The sequence below is a fragment of the Chiloscyllium punctatum genome, chromosome 8, assembly GCF_047496795.1.
Source record: "Chiloscyllium punctatum isolate Juve2018m chromosome 8, sChiPun1.3, whole genome shotgun sequence".
Classification (NCBI taxonomy): Eukaryota; Metazoa; Chordata; class Chondrichthyes; order Orectolobiformes; family Hemiscylliidae; genus Chiloscyllium; species Chiloscyllium punctatum.
In genome coordinates, this window is record NC_092746.1 from 119066707 (window position 1) to 119083539 (window position 16833).

The 16833-nt window shown below is 45.4% G+C and overlaps 1 protein-coding gene across 4 annotated transcripts in view; it reads right to left on the bottom strand.

Moving 5' to 3' along the window:
* The window catches only part of nktr (natural killer cell triggering receptor), a 234456-nt gene that overhangs the window by 188784 nt on the left and 28839 nt on the right, over positions 1 to 16833 (bottom strand). For 2 of the 4 annotated variants that reach the window (XM_072576347.1, XM_072576346.1), the window contains exon 1: positions 11241 to 11262. The exons of 1 other annotated variant lie outside the window; for it this stretch is intronic. In XM_072576347.1, the coding sequence (XP_072432448.1) occupies positions 11241 to 11247 (7 nt within the window). In that variant the 5' untranslated portion in view covers positions 11248 to 11262. Of the gene's footprint in view, positions 1 to 11240; positions 11263 to 11982; positions 12145 to 16833 lie in introns of those variants that run through there. One more of the 4 variants, XM_072576348.1, reaches the window with a different exon arrangement.

Consider the following 16833-nt stretch of genomic DNA (forward strand, 5'->3'; position numbering starts at 1 on the left):
AATCCTATCTCTTGTAACCTTTTCAAACACTTTACCCACAACCAAAGTAATGCTCACTGGTATATAATTACCAGGGTTGTCTTTACTCCTCTTCTTGAACAAGGAGACATTTGGTATCCTCCAGTCTTCTGGCACTATTCCTGAAGACAACGACGACAAAGATCAAAGCCAAAGGCTCTGCAATCTTTTCCCTGGCTTCCCAGAGAATCCTTGGATAAATCCCATCCAGCCCAGGGGACTTACCTATTTTCACATTTTCCAAAATTGCCAGCATTTGGCCCGTATCCTAAGCCCGTCATATTCATGTACCCATCCAGATGTTTTTTAAATGTTGTAACTGTAACATTTCCTCTGGTAGCTCATTCCAAGTACCACCCTCTACATGAAAAAGCTGCCCCTTAAGCCCCTTTTAAATCTTTCCCCTCTCACCCTAAACTTATACCCTCTAGTTCTGGACTCCCCTACACTGAGAAAATGACTTTGGCTATTCACCCTATCCATGCCCCTCATGATTTTGTAAACCTCTAGAAGGTCACCCTTCAGCCTCTGATGCTCTAGGAAAAATAGTCTGCCGATTCAGCCTCTCCTTATAGCTCAAACCTTCCAGCCCTAGCAACATCATTTTAAATCTTTTCTGCATCCTTTCAAGTTTAACAAATTCTTTTCCTTAACAGAGAGGCCAGAACTGAATGCAATATTCCAAAAGCAGCCTAAACAATTCTCCTGCTCTTATTGTAAGATCTGTTATCAAAATACTGAAGTCTCCTCTCCTTCTCAATTGTCATTTGTAAGCACCAAGTATAAAAGTGCCTTTTCATATTGTGAAAAAGCAACAACCCACAAGCTCCACCCACAATTAGACTACCTTAACTCATTTATCCTAGTGGCAGCATCACAGACTCACCAGGATAAGGCAGCTGATTTTAACAATCCACTTTGACCATGAAAGGGACTTGTATTTACATAACATCATAAAATCTCACAAAGAATTTTGTAATACTGCCATCAGACAAAAAAACCGAGACTGAGCATACAAAGTGACATTCAGACAAAATGACCAAAACTTTTAACGAACTGTGGTTAGAAGTAAAATCTGAAGAGGACAAAAATTGAGATGCAAAGGTATTTTGAGGAAATTCCAGTGCAAAGGGCTTAGGCAGCCAATGGCACAGCCACCAGGACTGGTTAAGGTATTTTGATAGCTTTGTATTTATTGTATTTCTCATTAGAAAGGTTGGGAACCAGAGCATAGATCCACAACACCTGATATCAGAGACAGGGAGAATATTTTTAAGAGGAATTAAAAATGCTATGAATACCACGTAGCAAGGACTGTTGAAATTTACATTGAATCTGCTTCCAAGATGAAAAAATATGCAGGGCTATTGGAAAAAGAGACAAGACAGTGGGATTTCCAAAAAAAAGACTAGTTTCTTTCAGTGAGATTTCATGTTAAGACAACAGCAATAATATCAGGCAATTTTTGACTGCATCTGATGCAAGAGAAACTCTGTGATACACCTGATAAAAACAGGGCATCCTCAAGAAAATCTGTACAACTAATTACCAATTGCATGGTAACTTGAAGCATCACAACACAGTACTGGAACACAATCCAGTCCTTACTGGAAACTCCCATTCATGCAATTCAAACAAGGTTTACGAGAGAGCAAACATGCACAACGATGATAATCTGCTACGAAACAGGTTGCTTTATATAGCTACTACAGCACAGACGAAAAATCAATTATGATGCCCTCGTGATTTATTTTGTGACGTGTTACTTGTTCAGTGAACATTCCTGATGACTGAAAGGAAAGAGGTAGAAAAATACAGGGTTGAAGAAAATATACAGATTTAAAATGAACTTGGCTGACAATGGTCAACCTTCAAGTGTTGAAATGAAAGAAAGTCTAAAATATAACTTACATTTAAGCTTTAAATTTTCTTGTTCAGGAGTTTTAAAAAATTAATTCATGGGCCGTGGGCATCTCCGGCCAGGCCAGCATTTATTGCCCACCTTTAATTGCCTAGAGGGCATTTACGAGTCAACCATATTGCTGTGGTAAAAACAATGACTGCAGATGCTGGAAAGCAAATACTGGATTAGTGGTGCTGGAAGAGCACAGCAGTTCAGGCAGCATCCAACGAGCAGCGAAATCGACATTTCGGGCAAAAGCCCTTCATCAGGAATAAAGGCAGTGAGCCTGAAGCATGGAGAGATAAGCTAGAGGAGGGTGGGGGTGGGGAGAGAGTAGCATAGAGTACAATGGGTGAGTGGGGGAGGAGATGAAGGTGATAGGTCAAGGAGGAGAGGGTGGAGTGGATAGGTGGAAAAGGAGATAGGCAGGTTCGACAAGTCCGGACAAGTCAAGGAGACAGTGCTGAGCTGGAAGTTTGAAACTAGGATGAGGTGGGGGAAGGGGAAATGAGGAAGCTGTTGAAGTCCACATTGATGCCCTGGAGTTGAAGTGTTCTGAGGCGGAAGATGAGGCGTTCTTCCTCCAGGCGTCTGGTGGTGAGGGAGTGGCGGTGAAGGAGGCCCAGGACCTTCATGTCCTCGGCAGAGTGGGAGGGGGAGTTGAAATGTTGAGCCACGGGGCGGTTTGGTTGATTGGTGCGGGTGTCTCGGAGATGTTCCCTAAAGCGCTCTGCTAAGAGGCGCCCAGTCTCCCCAATGTAGAGGAGACCACATCGGGAGCAACGGATACAATAAATTATATTAGTGGATGTGCAGGTAAAACTTTGGATGTGGAAGGCTCCTTTAGGGCCTTGGATAGAGGTGAGGGAGGAGGTGTGGGCACAGGTTTTACAGTTCCTGCGGTGGCAGGGGAAGGTGCCAGAATGGGAGGTTGGGTCGTAGGGGGGTGTGGACCTGACCAGGTAGTCACGGAGGGAACGGTCTTTGCAGAAGGCGGAAAGGGTGGGGAGGGAAATATATCCCTGGTGGTGGGGTCTTTTTTGGAGGTGGCGGAAATGTCGGCGGATGATTTGGTTTATGCGAAGGTTTGTAGGGTGGAAGGTGAGCACCAGGGACGTTCTGTCCTTGTTACGGTTGGAGGGATGGGGTTTGAGGGCAGAGGTGCGGGATGTGGACGAGATGCGTTGGAGGGCATCTTTAACCACGTGGGAAGGGAAATTACGGTCTTTAAAGAAGGAGGCCATCTGGTGTGTTCTGTGGTGGAACTGGTCCTCCTGGGAGCAGATACGGCGGAGGCGGAGAAATTGGGAAGAACGCCTCCTCTTCCGCCTCGGAACACTTCAACCCCAGGGCATCAATGTTGGCTTCAACAGCTTCCTCATTTCCCCTTCCCCCACCTCATCCTAGTTTCAAACTTCCAGCTCATCACTGTCTCCTTGACTTGTCCGGACTTGTCGAACCTGCCTATCTCCTTTTCCACCTATCCACTCCACCCTCTCCTCCTTAACCTATCACCTTCATCTCCTCCCCCACTCACCCATTGTACTCTATGCTACTCTCTCCCCACCCCCACCCTCCTCTAGCTTCTCTCTCCATGCTTCAGGCTCACTGCCTTTATTCCTGATGAAGGGCTTTTGCCCGAAACGTCGATTTCGCTGCTTGTTGGATGCTGCCTGAACTGCTGTGCTCTTCCAGCACCACTAATCCATATTGCGGTGGGTCTGGAATCATACACAGGCCAGACTGAGTGAGGATGACAAGCTTTCCTTTCCCAAAGGATATTAGTGAACCAAATGTGTTTTTCTGACAATCTACGATGCTTCATGGTCAACATTAGATTCCTAATTTCAAGGATTTTTTAAAATCAAATTCAAATTCTACTATGTGCCATGGCAGGATTTGAACCCAAGTCCCCAGAACATTAGTTGAGTTTATGGATTAATAGCTGAAAATGTGTTGCTGGAAAAGCGCAGCAGGTCAGGCAGCATCCAAGAAACAGGAGAATCGACGTTTCGGGCATCAGCCCTTCTTCAGGAATGAAGAAAGTGTGTCCAGCAGGCTAATATTAAGAGGTAGGGAGGAGGGACTTGGGGGAGGGGCATTGGGAATGCAATAGTTGGAGGGAGGTCAAGGTGAGGGTGATAGGCCAGAGCGGGGTGGGGGCGGAGAGGTCAGGAAGAAGATTGCAGGTTAGGAAGGCGGTGCTAAGTTCGAGGGATTTGACTGAGACAAGGTGAGGGGAGGGAGGAGGGTGTCGGAAGAGGTGTCCTCGAGTTGGCGTTTGGCTTCAGCGCTGCAGAGATCAGTATGCCAGACTAAAGGTAGAGCGCAGTGGTAGTCTGGCGCACTGACCTCTACACCGCTGAAGCCAAACACCAACTCCAGGACACCTCTTGCGACTGCCCCCTCGACCATGATCCCACCCCCCATCACCAAACCATCATCTCCCAGACCATACAGAACCTCATCACCTCAGGAGATCTCCCACCCACAGCTTCCAACCTCATTGTCCGGGAACCCCGCACTGCCCGGTTTTACCTCCTTCCCAAGATCCACAAGCCTGACCACCCTGGCCGACCCATTGTCTCAGCATGCTCCTGCCCCACTGAACTCATCTCTACCTACCTTGACACTGTCCTATCCCCCCTAGTCCAGGAACTCCCCACATATGTTCGAGACACCACCCACGCCCTCCACCTCTTCCAAGACTTCCGTTTTCCCGGCCCCCAACGCCTCATCTTCACCATGGATATCCAATTCCTCTACACCTCCATCCGCCATGACCAGGGCCTCCAAGCACTCCGTTTTTTCCTCTCCAGACATCCCCAACAGTACCCTTCCATCGACACTCTCATTCGTTTGGCCGAACTGGTCCTCACCCTTAACAATTTCTCCTTCGAATCCTCCCACTTCCTCCAGACCAAAGGGGTAGCCATGGGCACACTTATGGGGCCCAGCTATGCCTGTCTCTTTGTTGGCTACGTAGAACAGTTAATCTTCTGTAATTACACCAGCACCACTCCCCACCTCTTCCTCTGCTACATTGATGACTGCATTGGCGCCACCTTGTGCTCCCACGAGGAGGTTGAGCAATTCATCAACTTCACCAACACATTCCACCCTGACCTTAAACTTACCCGGACCATCTCTGACACCTCCCTTCCCTACCTGGACCTCTCCATCGCCATTAATGACGACCGACTTGACACTGACATTTTTATACAAACCCACCGACTCCCACAGCTACCTGGATTACACCTCTTCCCAAATGCCATCCTGTATTCCCAATTCCTCTGCCGTATCTGCTCCCAGGAGGACCAGTTCCACCACAGAACACACCAGATGGCCTCCTTCTTTAGAGACCGCAATTTCCCTTCCCACGTGGTTAAAGATGCCCTCCAACGCATCTCGTCCACATCCTGCACCTCCGCCCTCAGACCCCACCCCTCCAACCGTAACAAGGACAGAACGCCCTTGGTGCTCACCTTCCACCCAATAAACCATCACATAAACCAAATCATCCACCGACATTTCCGCCACCTCCAAAAACACCCCACCACCAGGGATATATTTCCCTCCCCACCCCTTTCCGCCTTCCGCAAAGACCGTTCCTTCTGTGGCTATCTGGTCAGGTCCACGCCCCCCCTACAACCCACCCTCCCATCCTGGCACTTTCCCCTGCCACCGCAGGAACTGTAAAACCTGCACCCACACCTCCTCCCTCACCTCTATCCAAGGCCCTAAAGGAGCTTTTCACATCCAAAGTTTTACCTGCACATCCACTAATATCATTTATTGTATCCGTTGCTTTCAATGCAGTCTTCTCTACATTGGGGAGAATGGGCGCCTCCTAGCAGAGCACTTTAGGGAACATCTCTGGGACACCCGAATCAATCAACCACACTGCCTCGTGGCCCAACATTTCAACTCCCCCTCTCACTCTGCCGAGGACATGGAGGTCCTGGGCCTCCTTCACCGCCGCTCCCTCACCACCAGATGCCTGGAGGAAGGACGCCTTATCTTCTGCCTCGGAACACTTCAACCCCAGGGCATCAATGTGGACTTCAACAGTTTCCTCATTTCCCCTTCCCCCCCACCTCACCCTAGTTCCAAACTTCCAGCTCAGCACTGTCCCCATGACTTGTCCGGACTTGTCCTACCTGCCTATCTCCTTTTCCACCTATCCACTCCACCCTCTCCTCCCTGACCTATCACCTTCATCCCCTCCCCCACTCATCTATTGTACTCTATTCTACTTTCTCCCCACTCCCACCCTCTAGCTTATCTCTCCACGCTTCAGGCTCACTGCCTTTATTCCTGATGAAGTGCATTTGCCCAAAACATCAATTTCGCTGCTCCTTGGATGCTGCCTGAGCTGCTGTGCTCTTCCAGCACCACTAATCTAGAATCTAGCTTCCAGCATCTGCAGTCAGTGTTTTTACCAGAGCAGTATTAGTTTGCTTATTTGCAGCAGTGAATATTCAAATGTATTCTAAGCGAGAGCAGGTCACAGACAGTTCAGATATCACGTCAGTGTGCACTTTCTCTGATAAATGTGTGAAATTAAATATAGCAGGAGAAGAGAATGAATATATCTTTGAAGAAACCTGGCTCAAGTGCAAGCAATAAAAGTAGAATCAGAATATTGTGTATCTTAGGAATAGAAAAACAAAGGACTTTAGATTCCTGGATCACTGGAACTGTTTCTGGGAAAGGTAGGACCTGTACAAGTGGGACAGTCTGCATCAAGCCCTCTACAATGGCTTGACAGTAGGAGACTGAGGGGGATGGTGGTTGGAGGTTATTGTTCAGACTGGAGGTCTGTGACCAGCAGTGTGCCACAAGGATTAGTGCTGGGTCCCCTGCTGTTCATCATTTGTATAAGCAATTTGAATAAAAAACAGAAGAGGTTAGTAAGCTTGGTAAAAACAAGGACTGCACATGCTGGAAACCAGAGTCTAGATTAGAGTGGTGCTGGAAAAGCACAGCAGGTCAGGTAACATCAGAGGAGCAGGAAAATCAACATTTTGGGCAAAAGCCCTTCATCAGGAATAGAGGCTGGGTGCCTGCAGAATGGAGAGATAAATGGTTAGTAAGCTTGCTGATGTTACCAAAATTGGACAGCAAAGGTGGTTATCTGAGAGTACAATTTGGCCAGTGGACAGAGGAATGGCAGATGGAGTTTAATTTAGAGAAATGTGAGGTCCTGCATTTTGGTAAGACAAACCAGAGAACAAGTTGCACAATTAATGGTAGAGCCATGGGGTGTGTTGTCAAACAGACAGATCTGGGATGTAGGTCGATACACAGGTCCTCAGAAGTGGTGTCACAGAAGACAAGGTAGCAAAAGTGGCATTTGGTACGTTTGCCTTCACAGTCAGAGCAATGAGTACAAGAGTTGAGACATCATGTCACAACTGTAGAAGGCATTGCTATGGTCACATTTGGTGGACTGCATACAATATCAGTTGCCCGGCTTTAGGAAGGCAGCTGGAAAGGGTGCAAAAAAAGATTTACAAGGATGGTAGAGACTGGAAGGTTGGAGTCATCAGGAGAGATTGCATAGGCTGGGACGTTTTTACCCTGGAGTGTAGGAGGATTATAAAGAGATTAATAATGTCACGAGTGGCACGGATAAGGTGAAAAGCCAAGGGTTTTTGCCAAGGTAGGGGAAGCCAAAACTAGGGGGGGCAAAGATTTAAAGTGAGTGGGCAAAGATTTAAAAAGGGACCTGAGGGGCAGCATTTTCACACAAAGGTGCGTGTATATAGACAAGCTGCCAGAGGAAGTGGTCGAGGAGGGTACAATTACAATATTTAAAAAAAACATTTGGACAGGTACATGAATAGGAAAGGTATGGAAGCAAATGGGACTAGTTCAATTTAGGAAACCTGACTGGCATAGACGAGTTGAGCGAAAAAGGGCCTGTTTCCGGGCTGTCTGAGTCGAAAAAGGTAAAATCCAAGATGTAAACAAGGCCAAGAGAGAAAATAAAATGTGGAATGAAATTTCATAACGGTTTCAAAACAACAGACAATCAATGTACTTCCTATCCTAAAAGGTCAAAAAGGTGACAGAGACAGAACTTGTTAAAAATCCACAAACGTAAGGAACAAAGGATGCTAGAACTCTATTTCCACAGAGTGAAAATAGATATCATCTCTATCCATCTTAAACAAAAAAATTCCAAAGACAAAGGCCTCACGGGTATCATTATAGGTTTACAGGGACATGGGCCAAACGTAGGCAAAGGGAATTAGTTCAGTTCGGAAACCTGGTCAGCATGGATGAGTTGGACCAAAGGGTCTCTTTCCGTGCTGTAGGACTCTATTAACAGATGCTATCAAGTGGCCTTTTCTGATAAGGGAAGCAAGCAAAAATTAACAAACTTCTCTGGTAATCAAAGCACGCATTGAAAATTTTACTGAGAATGCTAGCAGTAAGGCTGAGTAACAGAGCAGATCATGTACCTAGTTTATACCATCTGGAAGACAGTTTTGTGAATTTAGATCTGTCCCAGTTGGATGCTCACACAGTACTTGTCCAGAGCCAATAGTTAAAAGTTTGCAAAGCACTGACCACACTGTTTAAACACTTGAATGTAGTTTAACTGGGTTGAAATAACAGTGTATTCCCTGAGCACTCTCTCAAAAGTTTAACAAGATGAAATTATACGCCGAAATAGGTCATTGACAGGTTTGAGTTCTCTCCAAAGTTAGGAGAAGCCCAGCTCCAGATTTAAGTTGCAACTTTAAAATTGTTATAGTTAAAATGAAAATGTAACCTTAACAGAGAAGATCACAAGAATCAAGAGTCATTTTTTCAACAGTCAAGTTGGAGTCAAAGAGAAGGAAGCCTTATAAAATGAGCTAAGAGATTTCACAGTTTGAGATCTGGAGAAGCAATTTAAATAAAGTTAAGAAATTGAGTGACAAATCTTCAAATCAAAGCAATGAGGTTGCAATATATGTAGAACTCCAAATCATGCAGAACTCGAGAGTCTTGGCTTCAGCAACCTTTGACAGCAACCACAGGTGAACTAAGACGTACTCCTAAGGCCTCCTTAGGCACCCCAAAGCCAAATGAGTTTATCCTCACTTCTCACTGTCAATGCAAAATAAACATTCATCCTTACAAACTTTGTAAAAAAAAACTAACTTGGTTTCAACATTATTTTTTAAATTCACTCATGAGACACTGGCTCAGTCAACTTTTACTGCCCATCCTTTGTTGCCCTTGAGAAGGCAATGGTGAGCTGTCTTCTTGAACCGCTGCAATCCAAGTGGTGTAGGTAGACCCACAATGCTACTGGGGAGGGACTTTCAGGATCTTGACCCAGTGACATTGAAGGAGTGGTAATATATTTCCGAGTCAGGATGGCGAGTAGCCTGCAGGGGAATTTGCAGGTGGTGGTATTCCCTTAGATGGACGTGGCCATGGGTCTGGAAGGTGCTGTCTCAAGAGGCTCACTGAATTTCTGCACTGCACCTTGTAAACAGTACACATTGAGCACATAACCTGGACAGTTTTTTTTTTTAAGTACTTCATTAAAGCAGAGGGAGAGTTGCATTATCACAGAAATTGACTCAAAGCAGGACATTAAACTGATGATTGCATACTTCAAAAAATACAAAATGGACAGAAATTCTGCTGCTGTCGAAGAAAGCTTACATTCAAAGGAAGAGACTCTTTGCTAATAGAAATTCTTCCTATTATTTTTCTCTACTCAACATTAATCCAATTTTACACTGATTGATTCATTGGTCTGTGCCTCAACCACTTCCTGTAGAAAGGCATCCTGATACAGTACTACCCAACCACTACCCACAGTGATCCCATTTTGAGGTGCAAAAATTGTCAAAGCTCCTCAATGAAAATTGAGAGCGCAAAGGCTTGTTAGAAGCACAGAAATACTGAAATTAGGAGGGGGGAGGCCATTCAAGCAGGAAGATGGCGCTTGATCAATCTACAAAAGCTATGTCCATTATTATCTTGGAAATCACAACTCAAAGCTTTTAGCTTGCGACCCTACCTGGGTGCTGAACATTTCTGCTGAGAAAAAAGAAACTTTTCTCAACCTCTGTCCTCATTCTCAAGAAGGATCTAAAATTAATAATCCTTTGTCACCGACACCCAACAAATGGAAATATCTTTCACTAATCACTTTATCAAATCTTGTCATTTTTCAAATCACTTAATCCTCACAATTCTTTGTTCTTTCAAGTTCTGTGCCAATTGTAAAAACGGCATTTTACCCTGCACAGTCAAGTCTGGCTCATTAATATAAAGATAAAATTAGTGGGTCTGATACTAACCTCCTGACCCCACTACACACCATGCTCCAGTTCAAATTAATAATGTTCATCACTACAGTTTCCTGTGACTCAGCCAGCTTCTTACCCACTATTTCTTTTATTCTACTGGTTTTGGTTTTGTTAGCAAGTCTATTACGTGGCACATTATTAAGATTTGGATACACCATAATCAACCATATTACCCTCATCAACTCTCGAGCTTCACTGAAATTCTCAGTCAATTTTGTTAAATACAATTTGCTTTTAACAAATATACGCTGGCTTTCCCAATTAATCCATACTTGTCCAAGTGACTTAATTTTGACCTAGATATTATCACTAAAAGTATTCCACTACTAAGGTTAAAATGACTCGCCAATATCTGTTGCTTTAAACCTTACCCCCCCTTGTTCAAAAAGGGCGCAACAGCCACAATTTTCCACCACCACTTCCATATCCAATACTGGAAGAGTATGGCCAGTACCCTGTAATTTCCTCCACCAGCATTTTTAGTTGCATCATCTGACCTGGTAGCTACCTTAATCAATTTTTAGCCGATCCTATATTTCAACTACCTCCTCATGGCAGCATCGTTATCATGGTAAGGACAGTTTCAAAGTACTCATTTAGCTCCAAAGCCATACCTTTTCCCTTCTGTGCTTGTACAGATCCCCTTATCATCCAAACCTGCCACCCTCAAATGACTCTTACACTTTTTATATGGGAACAGAAGACTTCTGAAACAAAAACAGACATTTCTTCAAAAACACAGTAGGTCTGGCAGCATCCATGGAAAGGAACCAGAGTTAACATTTTGGGTCCGGTGACAAACACTGCCAGATCGGAGTTTTTCCAGCAATTTGTTTTTGTTTCTGATTTCCAGTATCCACAACTCTTTGGTTTTTTTTTGGATGACTTCTAGATTTTTTGTTTTATGTCTTTGCATATTGTTTGCCATTCCAATTTCCATTCTGACTTCCCTTCTGAACTTTGTACATTCAGCCCAGTTTTTATGTTTTACAAACCTGTCATTTGTCATACTCATCCCCACTATTTCTTTTGTCATCCAGGGAGCACTGGATTGGGTGGCCCCACCTTTTCCCTTTGTAAGAATGCATTTCAACTGTACAGAAAGCATCTCCTCTTTAAAGGTAGTCTATTGTCTACTGCGGTTGTACTTAACAATCTACCGGAGGTCGCATCTACTTCAAGCCACTGAAATTGACCCGTCTCCAATTAAGTGTTTTTTTCCTCAAGAATAGGATTTAACTCACAATATTAATCTTCTTGAACACTGGCTATAAATTCAACTGTCAATGAATCAGGATTTTTAAAAAAAGCTTGAATTATATTTAGAACGACCTTCAATATAGCATTTAACTGCAGAATGAACATTGTCAAATTGAGAAAACCTGAAATAGTCTAGGGATGTGTGATTTAAAGATATAAATCAAATGTATAAATAAACTTCACACCGTGACCATCCATTCGTGGTGCTTTATGATGTAAAAGAAACGTCCAGAACCTATCAGTTCACTTTAGGAGAAACCTAAGAATGCTGTGATTCCCAATTTCAAATCAACACGACAGCACAGACAGATGGTGTGTTTGCCCGCAAGGTGACAAGATATTCAAGTGCTATCACCAGCCACTAACAGCTGAGTACTGCATTCAACAGTTAGAAAATACAGTCACAGTTTGCAGCCTTTAAAAATTAGTATCTTACAATTGATAGGCCCCTGAGCAAAAAGACTTGAAAATCCTAACCTGAAAGCTACTTTCCAGATTGCGGTTTGTACGGCATACTTCAGCCATTCAGATTCAGCAGATCTGCAGTGATCAGCATGACCTCTGAAATGTCCTTAATCCTTCACGATCTAGAGGCAGGGCCCAGGGAATTTTAACAAGCCTTTTGGATGTCAATATGCCCTGAAACAAAATAGAACAAAATTGCTGTCTTTGTGTGGGTAACTTATGCTGATTATTACTGAACTTTGACTCAACGGCAGTATAGTTTTAACACCTAACAAGTTTCAGACCTATTGGATTTATCACTTACACTAATTTTGAGTAAGGTTGCATATATCAAACAGTAGGTCTGTTTTATCTCGTTGGTATGTGCAGTTGGCCCACTCAACAGGTTCTAAAACGCCAAACAAAACTTTAACAACATTCATTTCGAGTACAAGTTTTAATCGAGAGGTAATCCATGCTCAATTGGTCTTAGGAAGGGACAACCTTCAGGATAAGACAGTTGTAATGACATTTTTTCTTCCTTTTAAATTACACCATGTGAAGGCAATCAGTTTTCATTCAAAACTTTCTGGCAACAAAACCCACCAGTTTAGAAAGACACATCCTAATAATCTGGGAGCATTGAACAGTGAGGAAAATAAATTATTTTAATCAGCATCTTGGACTGAGGGAGAGGAGGAAGGACAGGAAGAGTGGGCCGGGCAGAAATCCCACCCATGATTACCCAAGCTATTGGAAAATCGACATGCTGGTGTGGAAATTCCAAGACGACATTATTGGACTCAGATGTGATCAAATAGTTTCCTAGCTGGGTCACTCAAATAACAACTTTGCTACTGGAAGCACCATATGTCAACAGGCAAATCTCAGTGATACGGAGGCATGAGTTTTGGTGAAGCAAGCTATTTGGTAACTCAACGGTATTTGGTCTCTCAAGCCTGCTCCGCCATTCGATACAATCAATCTGATCTGATTGTAGTGTCAGCTCCACATTCCGCCCCCACTCCCAGCTCCACACCCACACCAGATCCCAGCTCGGAGCCCTGCCGAGTTTTCACCATCCCTCTAGACCTACCCCTCACCTGAGGACGAACGATCAGTCCTCAGCAAAGGACTCACCTTCATCCCCCTCCGTCCACGCATCATTGAATTTAATACACGCCGTGACTTCGAACAATTCTTCCGTCACCTCCGCCTCTGAGCTTACTTTCACAATCAGGATTCCCGCCCACCTTCCGAGGACCCCTTCGCCCACCCCCAACACACTGCATCCACCTGGACACCCCACGCTGGCCTATTACCTACCCTCGCCCACTTTATTTCCAACTGCCGCCGGGACATTAACCACCTCAACCTGTCACCCTCACAGCACGCAGCCCTCCAATCCCTCTGCTCCAATCCCAACCTCACCATCAAGCCAGCGGATAAAGGGGGCACAGTGGTAGTCTGGCATACTGACCTCTACACCGCTGAAGCCAAACGCCAACTCGAGGACACCTCTTCCTAATGCCCTCTCGACCATGACCCCACCCCCATCTCCAAACCATCATCTCGCAGACCATACAGAACCTCATCACCTCAGGAGATCTCCCACCCACAGCTTCCAACCTCATAGTCCAGGAACCCCGCACTGCCCGGTTCTACCTCCTTCCCAAGATCCACAAGCCTGACCACTCTGGCCGACCCACTGGGGCAGGAGCATGCTGAGACAATGAACTCATTTCTACCTACCTTGACACTGTCCTATCCGCCCCCCCCCCCCCCCAACAGTCCAGGAACTCCCCACATACGTTCGAGACACTACCCACGCACTCCACCTCCACCAAGACTTCCGTTTCCCCAGCCCCAATGCCTCATCTTCACCATGGATATCCAATCCCTCGACAGCTCCATCCGCCATGACCAGGGCCTCCAAACCCTCCGTTATTTGATCTCCAGACATCCCCAACAGTACCCTTCCACCGACACTCTCATTCGTTTGGCCGAACTGGTCCTCACCCTTAACAATTTCTCCTTTGAATCCTCCCACTTCCTCCAGACCAAAGGCGTAGCCATGGGCACACGTATGGGCCCCAGCTATGCCTGTCTCTTTGTTGGCTATGTAGAACAGTTGATCTTCCGTAATTACATTGGCACCACTCCCCACCTCTTCCTCCGCTACATTGATGACTGCATTGGCGCCACCTCGTGCTCCTGCGAGGAGGTTGAGCAATTCATCAACTTCACCAACACATTCCACCCTGACCTTAAATTTACCTGGACCATCTCGGACACCTCCCTTCCCTTCCTGGACCTCTCCATCTCCATTAATGACGACCGACTTGACACTGCCATTTTTTACAAACCCACCGACTCCCACAGCTACCTGGATTACACCTCTTCCCACCCTACCTCTTGCAAAAATGCCATCCCGTATTCCCAATTCCTCTGTCGTATCTGCTCCCAGGAAGACCAGTTCCACCACAGAACACACCAGATGGCCTCCTTCTTTAAAGACCGCAATTTCCCTTTGCACGTGGTTAAAGATGCCCTCCAACGCATCTCGTCCACATCCCACACCTCCGCCCTCAGACCCCACCCCTCCAACCGTAACAAGGACAGAACGCCCCTGGTGCTCACCTTCCACCCTACCAACCTTTGCATAAACCAAATCATCCACCGACATTTCCGCCACCTCCAAAAACACCCCACCACCAGGGATATATTTCCCTCTCCACCCCTTTCTGCCTTCCGCAAAGACCGTTCCCTCCATGACTACCTGGTCAGGTCCACGCCCCCCCCTCCAACCCACCCTCCCATCCTGGCATTTTCCCCTGCCACCGCAGGAACTGTAAAACCTGCACCCACACCTCCTCCCTCACCTCTATCCAAGGCCCTAAAGGAGCCTTCCACATCCAAAGTTTTACCTGCACATCCACTAATATCATTTATTGTATCCGTTGCTCCCGATGCGGTCTCCTCTACATTGGAGAGACTGGACACCTCCCAGCAGAGCGCTTTAGGGAACATCGCCGGGACACCCGCACCAATCACCCACACCACCCTGTGGCCCAACATTTCAACTCCCCCTCCCACTCTGCCGAGGACATGGAGGTCCTGGGCCTCCTTCACCGCCGCTCCCTCACCACCAGACGCCTGGAGGAAGAACGCCTCATCTTCCGCCTCGGAACACTTCAACCCCAGGGCATCAATGTGAACTTCAACAGTTTCCTCATTTCCCCTTCCCCCACCTCACCCTAGTTCCAAACCTCCAGCACAGCACTGTCCCCATGACTTGTCCTACCTGCCTATCTCCTTTTCCACCTATCCACTCCACCCTCTCCTCCTTGACCTATCACCTTCATCCCCTCCCCCACTCACCCATTGTACTCTATGCTACTTTCTCCCCACCCCCACCCTCCTCTAGTTTATCTCTCCACGCTTCAGGCTCTCTGCCTTTATTCCTGATGAAGGGCTTTTGCCTGAAACATCGATTTCGCTGCTCCTTGGATGCTGCCTTAACTGCTGTGCTCTTCTAGCACCACTAATCCAAAATCCACATTCCCAGCCAATCCCAATTACCTCGGGCTCTTGTCGGTCAAGAGTCTAACTCGGCCCTCAAAAACATTCAACAATCCTACCTCCACTCTTGTCTGGAGAAGAAAACTCAATACGTGAATGATTAAAATGTTATTACGAAATAAAATTAAAACCTGTTAGTCTATATACAGCTATCCTACAGTACATCACCAATATATATGCTTAATAATCACCTCAGAAGTGCGTTACACAGAACCAGTATGCTAAAAACAGCAGATCAGCATGATCAATTAAGCCCTGAATAAAACATGATCATTTGCAGCTTTAAACCTATGCTTAATTTTTCACTCAGAACCCCCTTTAACTAAAACAAGTTCAAATTGTCGGATCATGTGAGGTTTTAAAATTCTGCAGGACTGATCTTGCTTAATATTAGATTTGTAGGAGAAAATGAGGACTGCAGATGCTGGAGATCAGAGCTGAAAATGTGTTGCTGGAAAAGCACAGCAGGTCAGGCAGCATCCAAGAAGCAGGAGAGCTTCCTGAAGAAGGGCTCATGCCCGAAACGTCGATTCTCCTGCTCCTTGGATGCTGCCTGACCTGCTGCGCTTTTCCAGCAACACATTTTCAGCTAATATTAAATTTGTGTCATTCAAGCAATGTAATGTATACTACAATATAGAGAAGGAATTGGAGTTTTCAGATGATGCATGTATTACCAAAATTGCTAAACTGATAATCTCACACCGGAGATCACTGGTACAATTAGTGGTGCTGATACATTCTACCAATTAAACATTAAAAATTCAAATAAGTGGTCTAAGACTTCCCACCCAGAAGACGAGCTGCTGCGCATTTCCACTCATCTACAAAATGACCCAGTTTTCTACAAAATGTGTCAAGTAAAGCAATGTCATGGGTGCTCCAGCTCTCTCAGAATGATATTTTGGATGTAGCAGATAGGAAGAGAAAGGGAACTGGTGCAACAGAGAATAGTTAAATTAATTCCAGACATTTTTTTTAAAAATTGAACAAAATCTTGAAAGCAGAAGACTTACTTTACAATTCATATATAAAAGGCAAACCCCATGGCATTATTCAAACAGGTCTGTAGAATGTGCCCCTCAACCAAAAACAGATGACCAGGCATTCATCTCAAAAATCTTAGACTGATTACCTTTGGTGAGGGTGCATGAGATTAGAGATGGGCGGTTGTGGAGGGCGAAGGAGTGGGCAAGAAGGACTTAGGATAAGTCTGTGATAGAGTTCTGATAGATTTGAGTACATCATCAAACTCCCCCATCATAAAGATTTTGATTTGTTAGTTTTGGTTTTGAGAGTCAA